This window comes from Paramisgurnus dabryanus, chromosome 16, assembly GCF_030506205.2.
Source record: "Paramisgurnus dabryanus chromosome 16, PD_genome_1.1, whole genome shotgun sequence".
Taxonomy (NCBI): domain Eukaryota; kingdom Metazoa; phylum Chordata; class Actinopteri; order Cypriniformes; family Cobitidae; genus Paramisgurnus; species Paramisgurnus dabryanus.
This window is the reverse complement of record NC_133352.1, coordinates 10112847-10131019: the sequence shown is the minus strand read 5'-3', so window position 1 is coordinate 10131019 and position 18173 is coordinate 10112847. Positions and strand designations below refer to the sequence as shown.

The window sequence follows — 18173 nt, the reverse complement described above, 5'->3', positions numbered from 1 at the left end:
TTCACATTTTTGTGGGAGTTGCGCGTCTCATAGCATGACCGATTAAAATTCACTTGGCGAATTGAGACATATTTTTTTCAACCAGGAGAGTCTGTTTACACATGGATGTTTCAGGCAGCATCACAAAAATGTTGTTTGGTATTAACCCCGCTAGTATATCTGTACAGCTGACTCAGGCACTGGTACACTTGCTCATTATACATTTGGACACTTGATGACTTAAAGGAATACTTCACCGATGTAGCATTCAGCTTTGTATCAGTAGAAACCTGGCAGTGTTTCTGAATGACAGTGTTTCCCTCCCTCATGTTGTATTCTGGTTGTGCAAAAAAGTCCTCAGATGACGCAAAATGACGATTTTTGCGTCATCTGAGGACTTTTTGGCCAGAGGCAAAGACTACAGGCAGTATTACGAGCTACTTCCGCATGTTTTCTCCCCGCCCATAGGGGTTGAACTGCGAGTCCATTCGGAAAACCCCGAATCAAAACGAGAGTCAGCCATCTTTAATCTTCGCTAAGCTAAGCTAGCTTGGATCTTACTTTGTGGAGAAAGCCGAGTAAACAAACCACAACGGCAAAGTGTAGTTTTGAAAACGAGATGGCAGAAGGGGATTTTAATGACCTGTTGCTCGAATCTGATTGTCGTGGTTACCTGTACGAGCCGCAATACAACGAGGAACAGTTACGGATGATCGAGGAACAAGAGGCTGCCACCGGGGCTGCTGCAGCCGAGGTGGTGCGAGACTTGCCTGGCGGTCAGGAGAAAGAGCCCAGTCAGGTTCGAGCTGGAGCGGTCTGGTCGTGTACGTGCTCTCGCTGTGCGCCTATGGACACTGAAAGAGAGTCATATTGCTGTCGCGAATTTCAGCGATGCCATTTTCTTCTTGAAATGGCTGAATCTGCTGTGGAAACGGCACCGCCAGTATGTGTAACACAGCACCGAAGCTTTGATCCACACATGGATGGGGAGTCCTGGAAACTTATTTCAGGATTCCGAAGGTGAATTGGAAACGCCAGCCAAAGCCTGCAGGGAGAAACGGAGATATAAAGTGAGTATTTTGTTTTTCACGTCCGTCAGCTGAGCTATGGTTGTTATATTTACACCTATGTTAGCCTATTGTATGTGAAAATAGCTTGCATTGCTAAAGTCGTGCTTACTGTTTTTAGACAATATCGACTTACATCCTATCGTCATTTCATGGAATGGGTTTTGCAAGGCGAAAGACTGGGGAAAGGACATCGACTTGTTTTGCCTGCCTGTGTTGTTCAGGACATCAGAAGTAGATATCAGCTCCTCACGGGCAATATACCGGCTATAAAGAAACAGATGAAGCTCTGGATGAGCTATGAGTGTGAATTGTTTATGTTTTTTAATAAAAAGTTAAAACTCACATTGGTTGTGGTTCGTTTTATAGTCCTTATTGTTGTTACATTAGAGTATTTGCCTAGAGAAAAAGTGACTGCAGTTTGAGGAAAGCATTCTTGCATTTTCTTTTTAAAGTTTAAGTCTAAGTCTAAATTGTGTAACACGCATAATATTTGGCTTTATTTTTAACCCAAATGAATTCTAACAGGGGAAATAATCCAGGTAGATTTTGTAATAACAGCTAAATCACAGTGACAGTAATCATTACGCCTCCACAAGTCTATAATGTATAACTTTGGTGTACAAAAGACTACAGCGTTATATGAAGAAATGTAGTTTTTATTATTCACAAAGAAAAAATATTGTGCCACCAGTGAAAAGCACACATTAAAATAAACAAGGCCATAATTTACATCTAAAAATGTCCTGCACAAAATAAAAACAAAGCAATGTTTTTAATAATTATATGTGTGTATATACACACACAGTATATAATAATATAAAGAGTGGTGGCAGAATCTGATTAGACACAGCAATAGGACTCAGGGAAGAGGTGATTTATTATTATTATTAGAAAGTGTCAGTCTCAGAAGTGACTTTTTAAAGAAGTTGTGGCAGCCTCCTTTAATGGTTTAGGCACTGGTGCAATGTTGGGTGGCAGCTCAGTGGCAGGGCAAGTGAGGAGCTTGGCACCTTGAACACAATGTTTGGATTGAGTCTTGTCAATGACCTTATGGATGAATTCGTCTACAAACTGTGTGGTGTGTGGTATGAAGATTTTCTTCAAGACCCACTGCTTGGATCTCTTGCAGAAGACTTGGTTGAACCGTGCTTCTCCTGTAAAGGGTAGGAATTTAGATTAGATTCAACTTTACTGTCATTATGCAGAGTACAAGTACAAAAAAACTACATGTAATTTGTATCCAACCAGAACTGCAAAAAAACATAGTGCAGTTTAGACAGTAGTGCTGTTTGTATAAAAAAAGGTGGTTTAGAGTAATAAAAATGAAATATGTGTGCAGTTTATTAGCTGTTACCTTGCAGAATAAATATGGATTTGTAATATGAAGCATGCATGAACAACATGTACAGATATGTGCGATGTAGTAGCAGTAACCTAATAGTAGTATAAATAATATTGATTTATGTAGTGTATCAACAGAATATATTATAAGAAAAACAATAAATATTCATATTCAGCAAGAACCATATAGATAAGATATGTACAGCTATGGGCAGTGTGGTACCATTGTAATGCAGGAACTAACATTATAAGAGTAGTAATATAATATTTTGTTTAATATATGGTGTAGAATGGACTTCCACCGGCATTTCAGTACCTGCATGAAAATATGATTATTATCAATAAGTCTAGAAAAATCTTTTTCCTAAAAAAGAAACAAATTAGAATAAAATGTCTTACCTCGACGTCCCCCTTACTGGTTGCACAGGAAAACCAGATATGATTTATGACAGACCTATGAAAGATAATACAATTAGTAACTTTGAACCTTGCAAACCAATGTAAAGTCTCCCACATTACAAACCAACACTGACCTGGTCCATGCAAGGAGGATTTCATTGTTCTTTTTTCCCCCTTTTTCTGCATCTTCTTCCCGAAACCTGTGAGTAAATGCAGAACAATACTTTTGCATTACTTTCACCAAAATAACAGACTTTGCATGTAGTTTTTGAATTTATCAACACCACCTTATCAATAAAGTCTGAATTTGAATATGGTATTTACGTGTAGCAAGCATAAATATTATTTAATTAATAATGTACATCTCGCAAATGTATCTGCAGTTATCTCAACCATCCAATTATTTTACAGCAACAGGCTTGCGTGGTAACATAATTCTAGAAGTAGCTCGGTAGCTAACAGTTGTTTTATTTTGAGAACAGACAACTTATATGTCATTGTCTATCTAACATTATTTTGCTAACTTTACTGCTAACAACTATATCTGTTAGGGATGACACAACACAGGAATCCCAGCGCAGAGGTGTTTATTCACAATATGTTTAGGAGACAGACACTCAATGTAATCAGATAAATAATGAGATAACCCTTGAAGATATGTATATGAGAAAACACAGTATGAAAGTCAGTATGTATAAGAGAAAACAATCCGTGTCCGAATAAATAAAAAATGTAATAAAGAGAAGATAACACTAGGTGGGCGGGGCACAACGGGATCCATTCGGTAAAGTCACTAGAGTGGGAAACACAGCACAGCCGTAGGACGTCCACTAGCACATTCGAAATTCACAATGAAGAAATCCTGGCGGAGCACAGAGAGAGAGAGAGAGAGATTAACAGTCAAAGCCTTCAGCTATAATGGCTGCTGGACAGCGCACTTCAGCAGCGCGGCGCTCAGATGATGGACAATGCTCAGGGAAATCCGCTGACAGACAGAGCGCAAAACTCGGCTGTGCCACTTCTGCCGAGCGAGCGAGAGATCAGAGATGATAAACAATCCAGCAGCGAGAAGGCGATGACAGGGTATAAATCCACTAGAGAGTATAACAGAACGGGGAATCTGAAGGGGCAAAGGCAGCAGAGAGCACGTATGAATGATAAGATAAACTTATCAAACCATGACAAGACATGAACTAGACAAGGCTAGCGGGCATGAACATACAAAGACGAACTTGCAAAGAACAGAGGAAACGAGGGGAATTTAAATCAAACCGGATTGGGCAAATAATTGAATTCAGGTGTGTGACGTCGGTGAGAAGAGTCGGAGATAATGAGATCACCAGGTGGGAGGCGCGCACGTGTGGAGCTGTCAAAACAAAACACAACACATAGTGAAACAAAGACAAAGCGGCCGAAGACCGAATTCATGACAATATCACTATGTAAAGGCTACTGTGTGATCAGAAACAGAGTCAAGTATTAGCAAGAGTCTTACCTCTAGACGAATGCGTTTGATACCAGATGGCCCCGGCTGTTCGTCATCTGTGAAGGTAAATATGGACGGAATTGCAGTGTCCTTTAGCGTGTTTTGCTTCATTCCGAGTACATTGGGTTCGATGTCTTCCAGCTTGATATGGAGACTGCAAACCCTCAAGTTTTTCAATTTTACCGCATCGGTGTCTTCTTGAAACTTTGGGTGGTTGATAGCCCGCAGCCATTGTTTACACCGCGGCAAATGATGTAAAACTTACTGCTTGTCCTACTTACTGCTTGAACATCCCAGTACAATGCAATTTATCACCATTTGGATGGGGAAAGGTCGTAGTAGTTATAATAATATATCAACTAAATCGTCGGAAGGACGTTTACCGGTGTCTGTAAAAGTTGTATTTAGCCTAGTTGAATCTCCCTCCCTCCTGCCGTCTCGAACCGGTAGGCGTGACTAGGGAGTGGCCTCGTAGAGCAGCAAAGCAATGCATTCTGGGATTTGGTGTTTTTCATCCACATGAGCCAAAACCCACATTTTATGGCTTTTCTCAGCCTAGAAGGCACCAATTTTTAAAATAACTTCTCACTTCTACTACATAGGTGACCCAATTGAATAATATATTCAAATTTAAATTGGCTGAAGAATTTCTTTAAGTGAGATTTAGAGTCATGCGTAGGTTCTATGCCATAGATATGCCATAGGCTTTAGCTTTTTTACTGCTACTGTGGGTTATATGCATGAATACTGTGTACTAGCTGTCTGGATGTGTGTTTGCATGTCGACGCGGATGACAACGTCATCAATGTCTCGATTACGACTGTAACCTCCGTTCCCTGATGGAGGGAACGAGATGTTGTGTCGATGAAGTGACACTAGGGGCTTGAGCTTGGGAGACCAATTACTCTGATTCTCGTTTAAAAAGGGCCAATGAAAGGGCCAATGAAATATGAATAGAATTTACATACCGTGACTCTGCCCAGGAATCCAAGGAGCCGATCTTAGACCAGCTGGTCAGCAGGCAGCTTTGTGGAAAGAGGAACTGTGTTGAGCAAGTTATCACCTATGACAAAGAGAAGTTAGCAAGCAGTGCACAAGTAAAGTGAACCATACCAAAGGGATTGGAAAAGCTTCCACAAAAGCATGGCGTAGGATGCCAGCTCAATGGGTCAAAAAGACCTACGAACAGGGAAGTACAAAAAAATTCTAAAAAACTGGAAACTTAAACTTAAAGCCAGAGCTACAAAAAGTGGAACTACCATGTCACAGGGTGAGGGCATAAACACATCCAGGAAAGACCCCCAGGGTTTACGAAGGGAAACCGAATGGGGGAAAATAAGTCAGGATCAAAGAGGCTGAATTAAAAAGATAAATGTCAATGTCATCGAGATCGCCAGTAAAAAAGGTCTGCTCTTCGCAAGCTGACCTAAATGAAAAAAATAGTACCCAAATTCACTGCTAAGGGGGAATTGATGGGGAAGATTAGTGCAACTAAACAAATACACAATCCACAGACATCAACCAGGTTAGGTGTTCAGAGCAGACACCACTCAGGATTATACTTTTTGCACCCTCAGATTGTAAAACCAAGCGAAGGTGTTAGGAGTAGCCCAACTGGCAGCTCTGCAAATGTCTGAAAGAGAGGCACAATCAGCCAGTGCCCAATAAAAGCTACGCTCCTGGTAGAATGAGCCAGTACCTCCAGTGGACAGGGCAAATTCTGGAAACAATATGCCAAGGAGATGGCATTAACAATCTTTTAATTTGGGGATAGCCTTCCCTTTCTGCTGACCTCTAAAACAGAGTTTTAGATCTTCTGATCAGCTTTTTGTCTGAGTATGGTCAGAGGAGTGGATGGAACCTTGGGCACATAGCCGGGCTGGGGTCTCAGGATAGCGTGAGAGGAGGGCGGTCCAAATTCGAGGCACCCATTGGCGGCAAAAAGAGCTTGCAGATCCCCTACTGTACTTTTTAAACTACATGAGGTCCAAAACTGCGCCCGCCACGTTTGGAAACGATATGCCGAATTCGAGGCACCCATTGGGAGATCCCCAACCTTTTTCACTCACTGGGGTCCAAATACGCGGTGCCCCGTTTTTATGTGTTTTGTTACTTCTCATCAAAGGAGAATCAACTTAAAGGCGCTCTAAGCGAATCTGCGAGACGTCAGTTTTTGTTGATGTTTGAACTGTTTTCAAACAAACAGAGCGTAGCTAACTCCTCCCCCTCCCCCTCCCTTCCATGCTTTCATGAACATGCCCAACCCCCACCGCCAAATCATTCTTGTCTTTTATTGGCTGGAACACTTTGTTTTGTTTTGTGGTGCTAGTTTTGGCCATTGTGTTTATATTGAAGTTTGTGGAGCCTGGGCTGTCTACAGAGATTGCATTTTTTTACAGTTTGATCAGCGGACAGGCAGCAAGCAGATAGTGAGGAGATCTTTGCTGTATGTAACAAAAAATGTTTTATGGTCTAAAACGCGTGAATTTGCTTAGAGCACCTTTAAAATACTCCATCATTAATAATAATACACTTACGCGTTAGACATCATTTGAAACTGTAAAGTGTCTACTTTTATTTGTATACATTAACAACAACAACAAATATTTGTTTTTGTCAAATAAAGAAAATAAACAGGGTATGCATTCAGATGTCCCTGTCTCTCAAAACACGTTACAAAAAATCTATTGAAACTCCGCGAATACTCGTCACACAAACATGATACACATATCCAAAGAAAGCCTTTAAACAAACTCATTATACAACCCCAAATCAGAAAAAGTTGGGACACTGTAGAAATTGTGAGAAAAAAAGGAATGGAATAATTTACAAATCTTTTAAACTTATATTTTATTCACAGTAGAATATAGATAACAAATCAAATGTAGAAAGTGAGACATTTTGAAATGTCATGCCAAATATTGGCTCATTTTGGATTTCATGAGAGCTACACATTCCAAAAAAGTTGGGACAGGTAGCAATAAGAGGCCGGAAAATTTAAATGTACATATAAAGGAACAGCTGGAGGAGGACCAATGTTTAGGAATAGGAATGTTGTCCCATTCTTGTCTAAAACAGGCTTCTAGTCGCTCAACTGTCTTAGGTCTTCTTTGTCGCATCTTCCTCTTCATGATGCGCCAAATGTTTTCTGTGGGTGACAGATCTGGACTGCAGGCTGGCCATTTCAGTACCCGGATCCTTCTTCTACGCAGCCATGATGTTGTAATTGATGCAGTATGTGGTCTGGCATTGTCATGTTGGAAAATGCAAGGTCTTCCCTGAAAGAGAAGACGTCTGAATGAGGGCATATGTTGCTCTAAAACTTGGATAAACCCTTTAGCATTGAAGGTGCCTTTCCAGATGTGTAAGCTGCCCATGCCACACGCACTCATGCAACCCCAAACCATCAGAGATGCAGGTTTCTGAAATGAGCGCTAATAACAACTTGGGTTGTCATTGTCCTCTTTAGTCCGGATGAAATGGCGTCCCAGTTTTCCAAAAAGACCTTCAAATTTTGATTTGTCTGACCACAGAACAGTTTTCCACTTTGCCAAAGTCCATTTTAAATGAGCCTTGCCCAGGGAAAACGCCTGTGCTTCTGGATCATGTTTAGATATGGCTTCTTGTTTGACCTATAGAGTTTTAGCTGGCAACGGCGAATGACACGGTGGATTGTGTTCAGTGACAATGTTTTCTGGAAGTTTTCCTGAGCCCATGTTGTGATTTCCATTAAAGTAGCATTCCTGTATGTGATGCAGTGCCGTCTAAGAGCCCAAAGATCACGGGCATCAAGTATGGTTTTCCAGCCTTGACCCTTACGCACAGAGATTGTTCCAGATTCTCTGAATCTTTGGATGATATTATGCACTGTAGATGATGATAACTTCAAACTCTTTGCAATTTTTCTCTGAGAAACTCAGAAAACTATTTTTCGCCGCAGCATTTGGGGAATTGGTGCTTCTCTGCCCATCATGACCTCTGAGAGACACTGACACTCTGAGAGGCTCCTTTTATACCCAATCATGTTGCCAATTGACCTTATAAGTTGCAAATTAGTCCTTAAGCTTTTCCTTGTATGTACATTACATTTTTTTTTTTAGGCCTCTTATTGCTACCTGTCCCAACTTTTTTGGAATGTGTAGCTCTCATGAAATCCAAAATGAGCCAATATTTGGCATGACATTTCAAAATATCTCACTTTCAACATTTGATATGTTATTTATATTCTATTGTAAATATAATATAAGTTTATGAGATTAGTAAATTATTCCATTCCTTTTTTACTCACAATTTCTACAGTGTCCCAACTTTTTCTGATTTGGGGTTGTAATCAATACAGATTATATAAACAGGCAATATTTGTTTTTGAAGTAAAGAGGTACTTTCTTTACTTCAATACATATTATATAAACAGGCAATGACCTCATGTTTTCCTGGCTGACCTCATTATCTGTAATGATGTCGCGCCCACAGGCGGTACCCACTAGAGCTGTAATCGGGCTTTAAAAGTTAGGCCCGAAATGTCCGGAGCCCGACAGAATGCAGCCCGAACCCGAACGTACATTTAGATTGACAGCTTTTTAAAAGCCCGAACCCGTTTACAACCCGACATTATTTAAATGTGCGCACACACACAGCTTTTGTCAAGAATGAGAAATTTACACAGGTTTTAACATTATTTATTCATGACTAATAATCTACACGCCACTTGAAAGTTGAAACCAAGAAATAGAATAAGTCATCTGTAACATTGTAACATCTCATTCTAAATAGGCTTATGCAATACACTATAAATATGCCAATAAAATTATTATTTCTTAACGAATTAAATTAAGATAATACATTCTGAATTAAGATGGGTATTTGGCAATAATGAAATTAAGAGAAAGGCTCCGGGGGATTTGCGTCGGCACTTCTCTCCATTACTGCCAACATTAGTCTATATCCTCTGTCTAAATTATGTATTTAAGACTCGATTCATATTTAGTTATACATTGAAAAACCTACTCACCAAGATTAGGCTACATGTTTTTGATGAGGAAAATCATTAAATCCACTGTAAATGAATTCAGCGCGGTCCTGCGCTACTGAAAGTGCATCCAGCAGCATTGAACTTGACCGCTCATTTACCTCACAAAGCCGGAGCGCAAGTCCGAGCCCGGCCCTAGCCCGTGTAAAATGTTAGAAATGAAGCCCGAGCCCGTCGGGTCCCGACGGGTCCCGTCGGGTTCGGGCAAAGATCTTCAGCTCTAGTACCCGCTATTCATTTGGAAATAATGAAACACGCATTAGAACATTGTTAAACATTGTTTATAACAAAAGCTAGGCAATCAATCGATGGGCACCTGATTATATAACTAATCACTGCAGATGTTCATCTGAGATGTTCTGAATTTAGTTTATGTGATAGTTTATCTGAATTTAGTGTTATCAGTGATATTTACCCATCAGTTATGTATGTAAGCTTATATGGTAATTCTGTGGACAATATATGTTAATAGCCAGTGCATGTGAGCGGAGCATAGCGGTGAGTGAGCGAGGAGCGGAGCGTGTAAAATATGGTCAGAGCGCAGTGCGGGTTTTTATCCAAAGGCTGGATTGATCACTCGCAATGGTTCCACTCTGATACCGCTCACACCACAAGTCTAGGTCATGCACAAGAATATAGGCTGCGTGGTGAACGTGACGCGGGTTTGCTGCGTGTTGATTTGCCTTATGCTTATCAGCTGCAGTCCAACTATATCGCAACCGCATGCCCCGTGACAGGATAGAAGTGAAGCAGATTTTTGTCCGCAGCAGTCATGCAACAAACCAGCTCCACGTCTGCCATGCAGGCAGAGTGTGCCCCAGTGTGATGACATTGTAGGTGAGCAGGGAGCGGAATTTAGCGAAGCAGTCTTGTCCGACTTTTTTCCAGTTCTGCATCCCTCTCATCTGTCACATTACTACACTGCACCAAACCATGAAGTTGAAAAACATATTTACACTTTTTTGACATTAAAGTTATATGGTAACATGAACCACAAGAAACATGTAACATGTTGTGTATCACTCAAAGTTTCCATTTCTTAGCATTGTTTGGATAAAGACCTTGGAAATGCCAGGCATGTGAAAACTGACACAAATTTGTATGCTAAAATGTTTGTGTACAAAAAATGTCATCATCCTGTCAGCCCTGGGGTGTATTCCAGAAAGCAGGGTTAACTTACCATCAGATTAACCCTGAACTTTGGGTTGATCAACCCCAAACTTGCTTACTCTGGGTATGTTGGTTCCAAAACACAGTTTAAGAGTTAGTTCAATCAACCCGCTGAAAGTAACCCAGAGTTAATGCGCGCTCACGGTAACAACATAAAGGCATTGTCAATGGATCACAGATTTCACGAGTCACCATGGAAACATCAGAGAACTTCAAAGTTTTTAAATGAGAAATAACATTATAAACCAATACTTTCTGTCAAAATCAACGTTTTATAACGTTATATAAGTGCGTGATTACAAAACAGATAAAATTAATTAATTAATACGAACCTATTTTACCCCATTTAAGTCCAATATTATATGTGTCTCAACGAAAATACACATAATATTATTTAAATATTATTTAAAAGCCTGTAAAAATAATCATAGATTTTATATATGATTTTAAATATATTAATTATATCTAATTAGATATACTTTGACATAATTCAGATTATCTTTTCTCTTACAAAAATTAACAATGGCTTTACTACAGTTAAAACAAAAAAAACATTGTTACAGTAAAACCATGGTAACCATGGTATGGTTTTCAAAAAACATAGTTAAACCATGGTAAGTGTAGTAAAACCATAGTTTTGCTGAATCAATGCACAGAAAAAACATGGTTACCACAACTTTACACCAATAAAACTATGGTTAATTTTTGTAAGGGCTGTGGCACATAAAGTGCATAAATCTGTCATAAGGCTTATTTACAGTTTTTTAGATATGATTGTATTGTGTATGCATAAAATGCACTATGATTATATTCACTTCTTGTACTACTTGTACTTATTTCAATGACCCTGTTTAGTTTTTGGACTTTCCATTGTATGACACTGTATCACCATCTTTTTTAACATTTACTTATCTGATAAATGCACCCTCTTTTAATTGTAAAGCTTCCTTACAGTCCTTACAGATTTTCAATAATTTTGTGTAATGCTTTTCAGTACACTACAATAAAAATGATCATTCATTTGCATTGGACGATTAGGATCTGCTGTGACAGAAGTGGAGAATAGAAATGTTACATTAGTGTCAATAGTAACATGTTCTAATATATCCTGTATCATCTAATATAACCAAATATCTCAATTTCCCTTTGGCTCAAAAATGATAGCTCAGGAAAGCACAAAAGGCCCATTTTAAAGAAAAAAAGGTGATTTAGAAAAAGACCAACTATAGATCAAATGTAGAGAGGGGGCTACAGATCTGAAGTGCATGTTTAAGAAATAAATATGATACTATGGAATATATATTTATAATTTTATTTCATTGTGTACATGATCTAACTAATAATAGAAAATCTGACCACTATGCCATGTCTGTGATTCAATGGTGTTTCACCAAATGAAGGCTGTGCTTCACCTGTGTCACTCTGCGGGTCAGTGTTAAATCGTGCCTGTGCTTCATGGGTGTCATTCTGTGGGTCAGGCACATCAGAGACTGCAGGCAGGGGTAACTTCTGTCCCTCAGTAATTATTATTTTGATAGGCATCATGTGTTTCTATTTGTTACTGTAACATTGGCACATTGTCACTTAAGTAAAATATGTTAAGATTTCTGGCTCAATATTGACAATGTATTTGCACACACAATTTATTAGAACTTTAGATTAATCTCAAATTATCTAGTAAGTGAAAGATGAGGTTATTTATGAATTGACCAAATTTAAATAGAAATGTACTTGTTAACATTAATTAACTGATGGAAATGTGTTTCATACATCTACTGATATTTGGAGATATATTAATAATTAACATAATTAAATGTATAGTATTTAGTCCGAACACAAATATGAATAATTTTTTATTAATAATGGACATAATTAAATGTACAGTAATTAGTCCAATCACAAATATCAATCCATGTTATTAAAAAAAATGTTTCTTTAAAGAAAATATCATAAATGGTTTAAGACAGCAATAAATATTCGCGACTGTAAATGTAATAAAATAAATGCTTTATTATTGTAATATTATGCAAAATATATGCTTCCATGCCCGCTGCACGCTCATCATAAGTACACGCATGCGCAGACATCATCCGGAGCCTCGTTTTATTAACTAAAATGAACTTACCCTGCAACATAACCTGCTCCGGAGTAGGTTATCTTCAGAGAGTCAGTTGCTATGGTTACTTACATAACCCGAAAGTTACCTCCGTTTTTGGAACCGAAAGCAGAGGTTATCCGCTTACTTACTCCTAAACATACCCGGGTAAGTCACATAACCTGCTTTCTGGAATACACCCCTGTATGTATTTTACCTCGTTTCATGTGAAAGGATCAGGGGCAGGGCAGCCCTTATTATTGTTGTCTTGTTTTGTGTGGAGAGTCACGTGGCCTGTGTTTGTGTACCTCATGCTCTCCTTTAAGTCTTGACCCCACCCCCTTGTTAATTATTCATTATTACTTAAATGCCCTTCACCTGTGTGTCCTCGCTCCCTAGTTTAGTTATCCCCTATTTAATGCCCTTGTGTCTACTGTCTTGTGCTGGTAGTGATGGCCAAATGAGGCTTCCTGAACCACTGAGGCTTTCCAGCCCATTGGGTTGCCAAAAGGTTCAGTTACCCGAAGCCTCATGAACAGTGTGCTCTCTAGTGACACCTGCTGTGGAAAGCAATGTATTGCACACAAATCTAATCATTCTGAGCAACCAAATTGTCATGGTGTGGCCTTTTTCTATTGCCTGTGTATTAAATAAAGTATTTTACTCTGCTTGTGTTAACCTATGTACACACAACTCATACATACACAACTTTGTATTCAATTGTTCAGTAGTTTTTTGGGTTATTGATAACCGTGAATGCCCCGAATGAGTGTAAATAAATTATTATGAGTGCAGTGCTGACTGGGAATGCAATAGTGCCATGCTTATTGAACTGGCGGTGCAATAGTGCAGTGCTTATGGGACTAAGTGTGAAACAGCAAACTGCAACACAGAAAAGTGTTTACTGGTTTTCATTTAAAACAAAAGTTTTTTAACAGTATTTGGATTGAGGCGGTTTCTCTTTTTAGAAAGCTCCTCTCAAGCCTTAGAAAACACCCTTTCACAGGGCACTGATGATGCTGGACAACATAGAAGGTCAGTGCCAGCTTATATAAATTGGGATATTGGAGCTTCTGTTTGTTTCAATATCCCAATGGATCCTTAGTCCTCCTAGGCTATCCCTAATACAGTCTAGTCTTATAATAATAATAATAATAACAGCAATACTATATATAATAATAAAACTACTACTAATATAGGCTATATATATATATCATAATATATATAGCAAAATAATTACGTATTAAAGGTATTAGAACTAGATATATGCTAATTTACTCTAATGATCTACTTTCCTAGGCTATGTATAATTTACTCTAATAATCGTCTAAACTAAGTGTAATATATAATACAGGCTATGATATATAATGATAACTACACTACAAACTCACCACTACGTACAACCAACACCTCAACATCAATGCAAACGTACTGCAAAACCCACAAGAGGCGCGAGTTTTGAACCATTTTTATCCGGAGGCGATACTCAGAGTGAAGCAATGACGTATTCAACAGAAAACGAGGCCTCGTTTGTCATCGTCACGTGATTTTCACGGAAACGATACAAGCCTCGAATCGGGGCTTCATCTGGAACGCCCCTTTTTGCTCGACACAAGCTCCGGAGCTTCGCTTCAGATGTCACATCACTATGTGCTGGATCATTGTTCATCTTCCAATGACGTTGTGTGTAGTCCTGCCCCGCTAAATGTATGTCACATTATATTATTTGTTTATTCTCTTTGTTTGCCCACTCAAGGGTGTTTTTGTTATATAATAAAACTATTTTGGTTGAGAGCTGTCTGCACTTGGGTTCTGTCTCCCCCACACATGAAATTTTACACAACAAAAAGTGTCCTACAAAAGTAAAATCAATACATGGTTTCATGTGAATGAGTGGGTAATGATTTTAAGTCTTTTTGTAGCAAATTCTCAACTCTACAAGATCCAGTACTTCTTTGATGTTGAACAAATGTTTACTATGTGTTCCTTGACTTTATTTTAGCAACTTTTAATAATTTTTTTACTAACCATGCATAAACAAAAAAAAAATTATTTACTTAAAAAAACAAAACAGGTACATACCTGTTGCGCGAATATAATTGTACCACAGTTTGTGCTGAATACAGTGTTATGTGATATTAGCCACTAAAATGTTTAAAGCAACTGAAAAAAGACCACATTTAAGGGCATGTCAAAACCTCTGCCATTGTCCTATAATGGTCGGACCCCAGGGGGTTAATAGAGGTGAGCTCGATCAGGAGGGCCATCTTCTGAGAAAAGGCACTGAGCTTGACTGATATATTGCTGTAGTCAGGGGTGTAGCTGGCATCTTAAAAGTGAGGGGGACAAGGACATGTATATGTATGCAACTAAATTTTCAAAGAGTGGTCTACCAGTAAAGTTTATAAAAATTATAAGACCAAACAATATTTAGACACTATGACCTGACCATGTTTTGCTTAATTGTGTTTTCTTTAATTTAAGATGAAATTGTTTATCAAATAAACCGTAAAAATGTGTTAAATGTTTAAAGCCCGGGATACACTGCATGATTATTTGCTGTCCCAGACGAAAGATTGCCAGTGTGAAACTATTGTCGCGATTTATGTGATCGTGGCTCTCCATCGGTGGTCCTATGTCGTACAGTGAGAGAGGTTCAAAGACGGACGTTTTCCCGGTCTTGCGTCCAAAGATAGCCTACGATAGTTTTCTGACAGTGTCAGAAATTCAGCGTGATCACCGCACAGTGTGTTTGCTGCTACGATATATACATATGACATGACAAGTAAATTGCCAGAAATAGGAAACAAATAATAAATGATATAACAAATGATGAACAATTATACAAATAATTATAATATAACAAGCATACAAATAAACAGTTCTTTTATGTTTTCAGTTAGCTCTGTAGAAACGTAATCAAGTTTACAATACTACTGCATGTCTTATACTGTAGTTTCAAATTAACTACAGATTAAACCTTTTTGCAGTTATAAAAGTCAATCAGTCAAGACAAATGAATGATTTGTTTATTTAGCCATTGTTTGATTAACATTAGAAACATACAGATTCAATAAGCTACTATGAGCTGAATTTCTCAACCGCTTACATTTAACTTAAGAAATAGAATGTGTTTACAAGGATAATTACGGCTGTCTGAAGCATTTAAAGCAACACCAAAGAGTTTTTTTTTACCTTAAAATAACGTTTTCAAAAAAGTTTCAGTGGTTCATCCACTCAAAACAGGGTGAATGGCAATTTCACATTCGCTTTGCAGCCCTCTATCGGTCAAAACCGTACTAAAGAAGTTTCCAACCGTCGGGAAGTGGTCCTGTAGTTCGAGTGAAAACTACAAAAACTTGCTTTACGGCAGACCTACAATCCAATCAGAGCCAGCTATGCTTCAGTATTTACGACAGTGCTAATGAACAATTAAGCTTTTAACCTGTAGGGGGAGCAAAGAGCAAAAACTCTTTGGTGTTGCTTTAAGATACGGGTTTCCAGGCAAGCGCTTCGAGTTGCCCTATACGCAACATTTTTAAACATCATGTGAGTAAATCTGTTTTGTGTTTTTAGTGCTAAATGTTTAAATTGGCAATGCCTAAAGCATGTGAAATAGTCGTTTGTGGTGGCGCAGCACTGATGTGATTGGGCAAGTGACAGTTCTGCGAAACAGTGTTGTTTGATTAATATTTTAAAATAATTTTTGATCTAAAACATTAAAAAGTAAACATGCAAACAAAACAAAAATCAGAAGGTGGGCAACACTTGTTCACACCACTGAATGTTTGATGACAATGACAGAATGCTAATATGCAAATATAAAAAATAAAGATTTTAATAAAAACTGTGTTTTCTCTATGACTTCCAGATTTCAACAACTAAGTTGAAATTGACTTTTTAGTGACTTAATTTTGGTGACCAATATCACTGCGTATATCTACATGTCTACACTGCTAATATCTACATTCTATTATCTAAAAACTCTTTTCTTTACAAATAAAATATACTTGTTTTCCAAGTATGTTTGATATGGCCTTAAGCCGCCTTTCCACTGCACACAACATACAGACACGATTGTCAGACTTCACCCCCTAGTGGCAGTCGTAATGAAATTTCAGTTTAATCGTAACGTGGGAGGGAATCTCATTTCAGAACAAGAGGCTTCATTCCAATATTTACCATAGTGGAATAAATAAATGAACGCAAATGAATGAATAAACAGCTCTGCATATATAAACAAAGACAGTCAATATTTTTTGGAGATAACATATGGAGATAAGATTAAATTACTGTATACATATTGGAATACATCACCTCCAGTCAGCATATCGCATGCGGTGTAGTTGCACAAGTTCAATTTTTTACGAATCCAATGCTCAAAATGGATTCTAAAAACTTCTTTACATACCAACAAAGGTGACTTGGATTTACAGAAATTACTGTGTGAAAGAGGCTAATATCAATCTTTTGGAAGTAGATGCCTGCTCTTAGGTAATTTCTCATGCTGCGCAATGAGATCAGGTCAGTGATTAGTCTAGCGATGCCATCCAATCCCTCTACACTAGAAATTTTTTTTTTCATTTTAAGAATTTATGCACATTTTGGCATTTCCATCCAGCCTTGTTTATGCAATATCTCAGTGCATAAAATTAGTAAAAAGATGACTAATTACTGACAGTTTTCATGTGTATTTTCCTTCATTTACACCAAGTTAATGTCATTTCTTTTTAGGCTACAAAATACAAATGGAAGAAACAAACATAACTGAAGATCTGCATTTAAAATGTATCTTGCTCGGAACTAAAGGATCAGGAAAAAGTTCAACAGGTAACACAATACTGGGACGGCAAGCATTCACATCAACGAAAAGCGGTCTGCCTGATGTAGCTGCTGAAGTTGGTGCTGTTAATGGAATTCCAATCATTGTTTATGACACACCAGGATTTTCTGGTACAGAGAGTGACAAAGAGCTTAAGAAATATGAAGAGGTTCTGCAGAAATGTAAATCGGGTATCTGCATTTATCTGCTGGTTCTCCAGCTAGACAGATTTACCCAATATGAGCAAGAAACTGTAAGGAAGATCGAAGAACTGCTGGGAGAAGAATGCATAAAGGACACCTGGATTCTCTTCACTGGAGGTGACAAACTAGAAAAAATAAACATGAGCATACAAAAATTCATTCAGGAGTCTGAAGCCTTGAAGAAGCTTGTTCAGAAATATGAGGGCAAATACCATGTGTTCAACAACAAGCATACAGAAGAACATGGTAGTGACCAAACTACTACATCTCTGATAAAGAAAATTTTCCTGAGAAAAAGAGAGAATCGTAAGTTTAATTTGACCTTATTTAAAGGAAATGTTTACCCATTGATTACATTGATTAGTAAAAAATAAAATAAAATTAAACATAAAAGTTAAGAGAAAGTAAGTGCCTTGGATTGGTTATATGAACAAAGAAAACATTGTTTTAGTTTAGGCAGCCACTTGATGTATTAAATGTAAATGGCTACAGAATTAGTAGTTCAATATATAGAATATTAGTAGAATATCAATAAACATATAAAGTAGTTTTAACTTACAGTATGCTTTGTGTCAATTT

The 18173-nt window shown here is 38.1% G+C and overlaps 1 protein-coding gene across 1 annotated transcript in view; it reads left to right on the top strand.

The window, feature by feature from the left end:
- Positions 1 to 18173, top strand: part of LOC135749361 (GTPase IMAP family member 8-like) — an 88041-nt gene that overhangs the window by 44333 nt on the left and 25535 nt on the right. Inside the window, exon 2 of the mRNA XM_065267958.1 lies at positions 17304 to 17900. Coding sequence (XP_065124030.1) covers positions 17318 to 17900 — 583 coding nt within the window. The 5' untranslated portion in view covers positions 17304 to 17317. The remainder of the gene's footprint in view (positions 1 to 17303; positions 17901 to 18173) is intronic.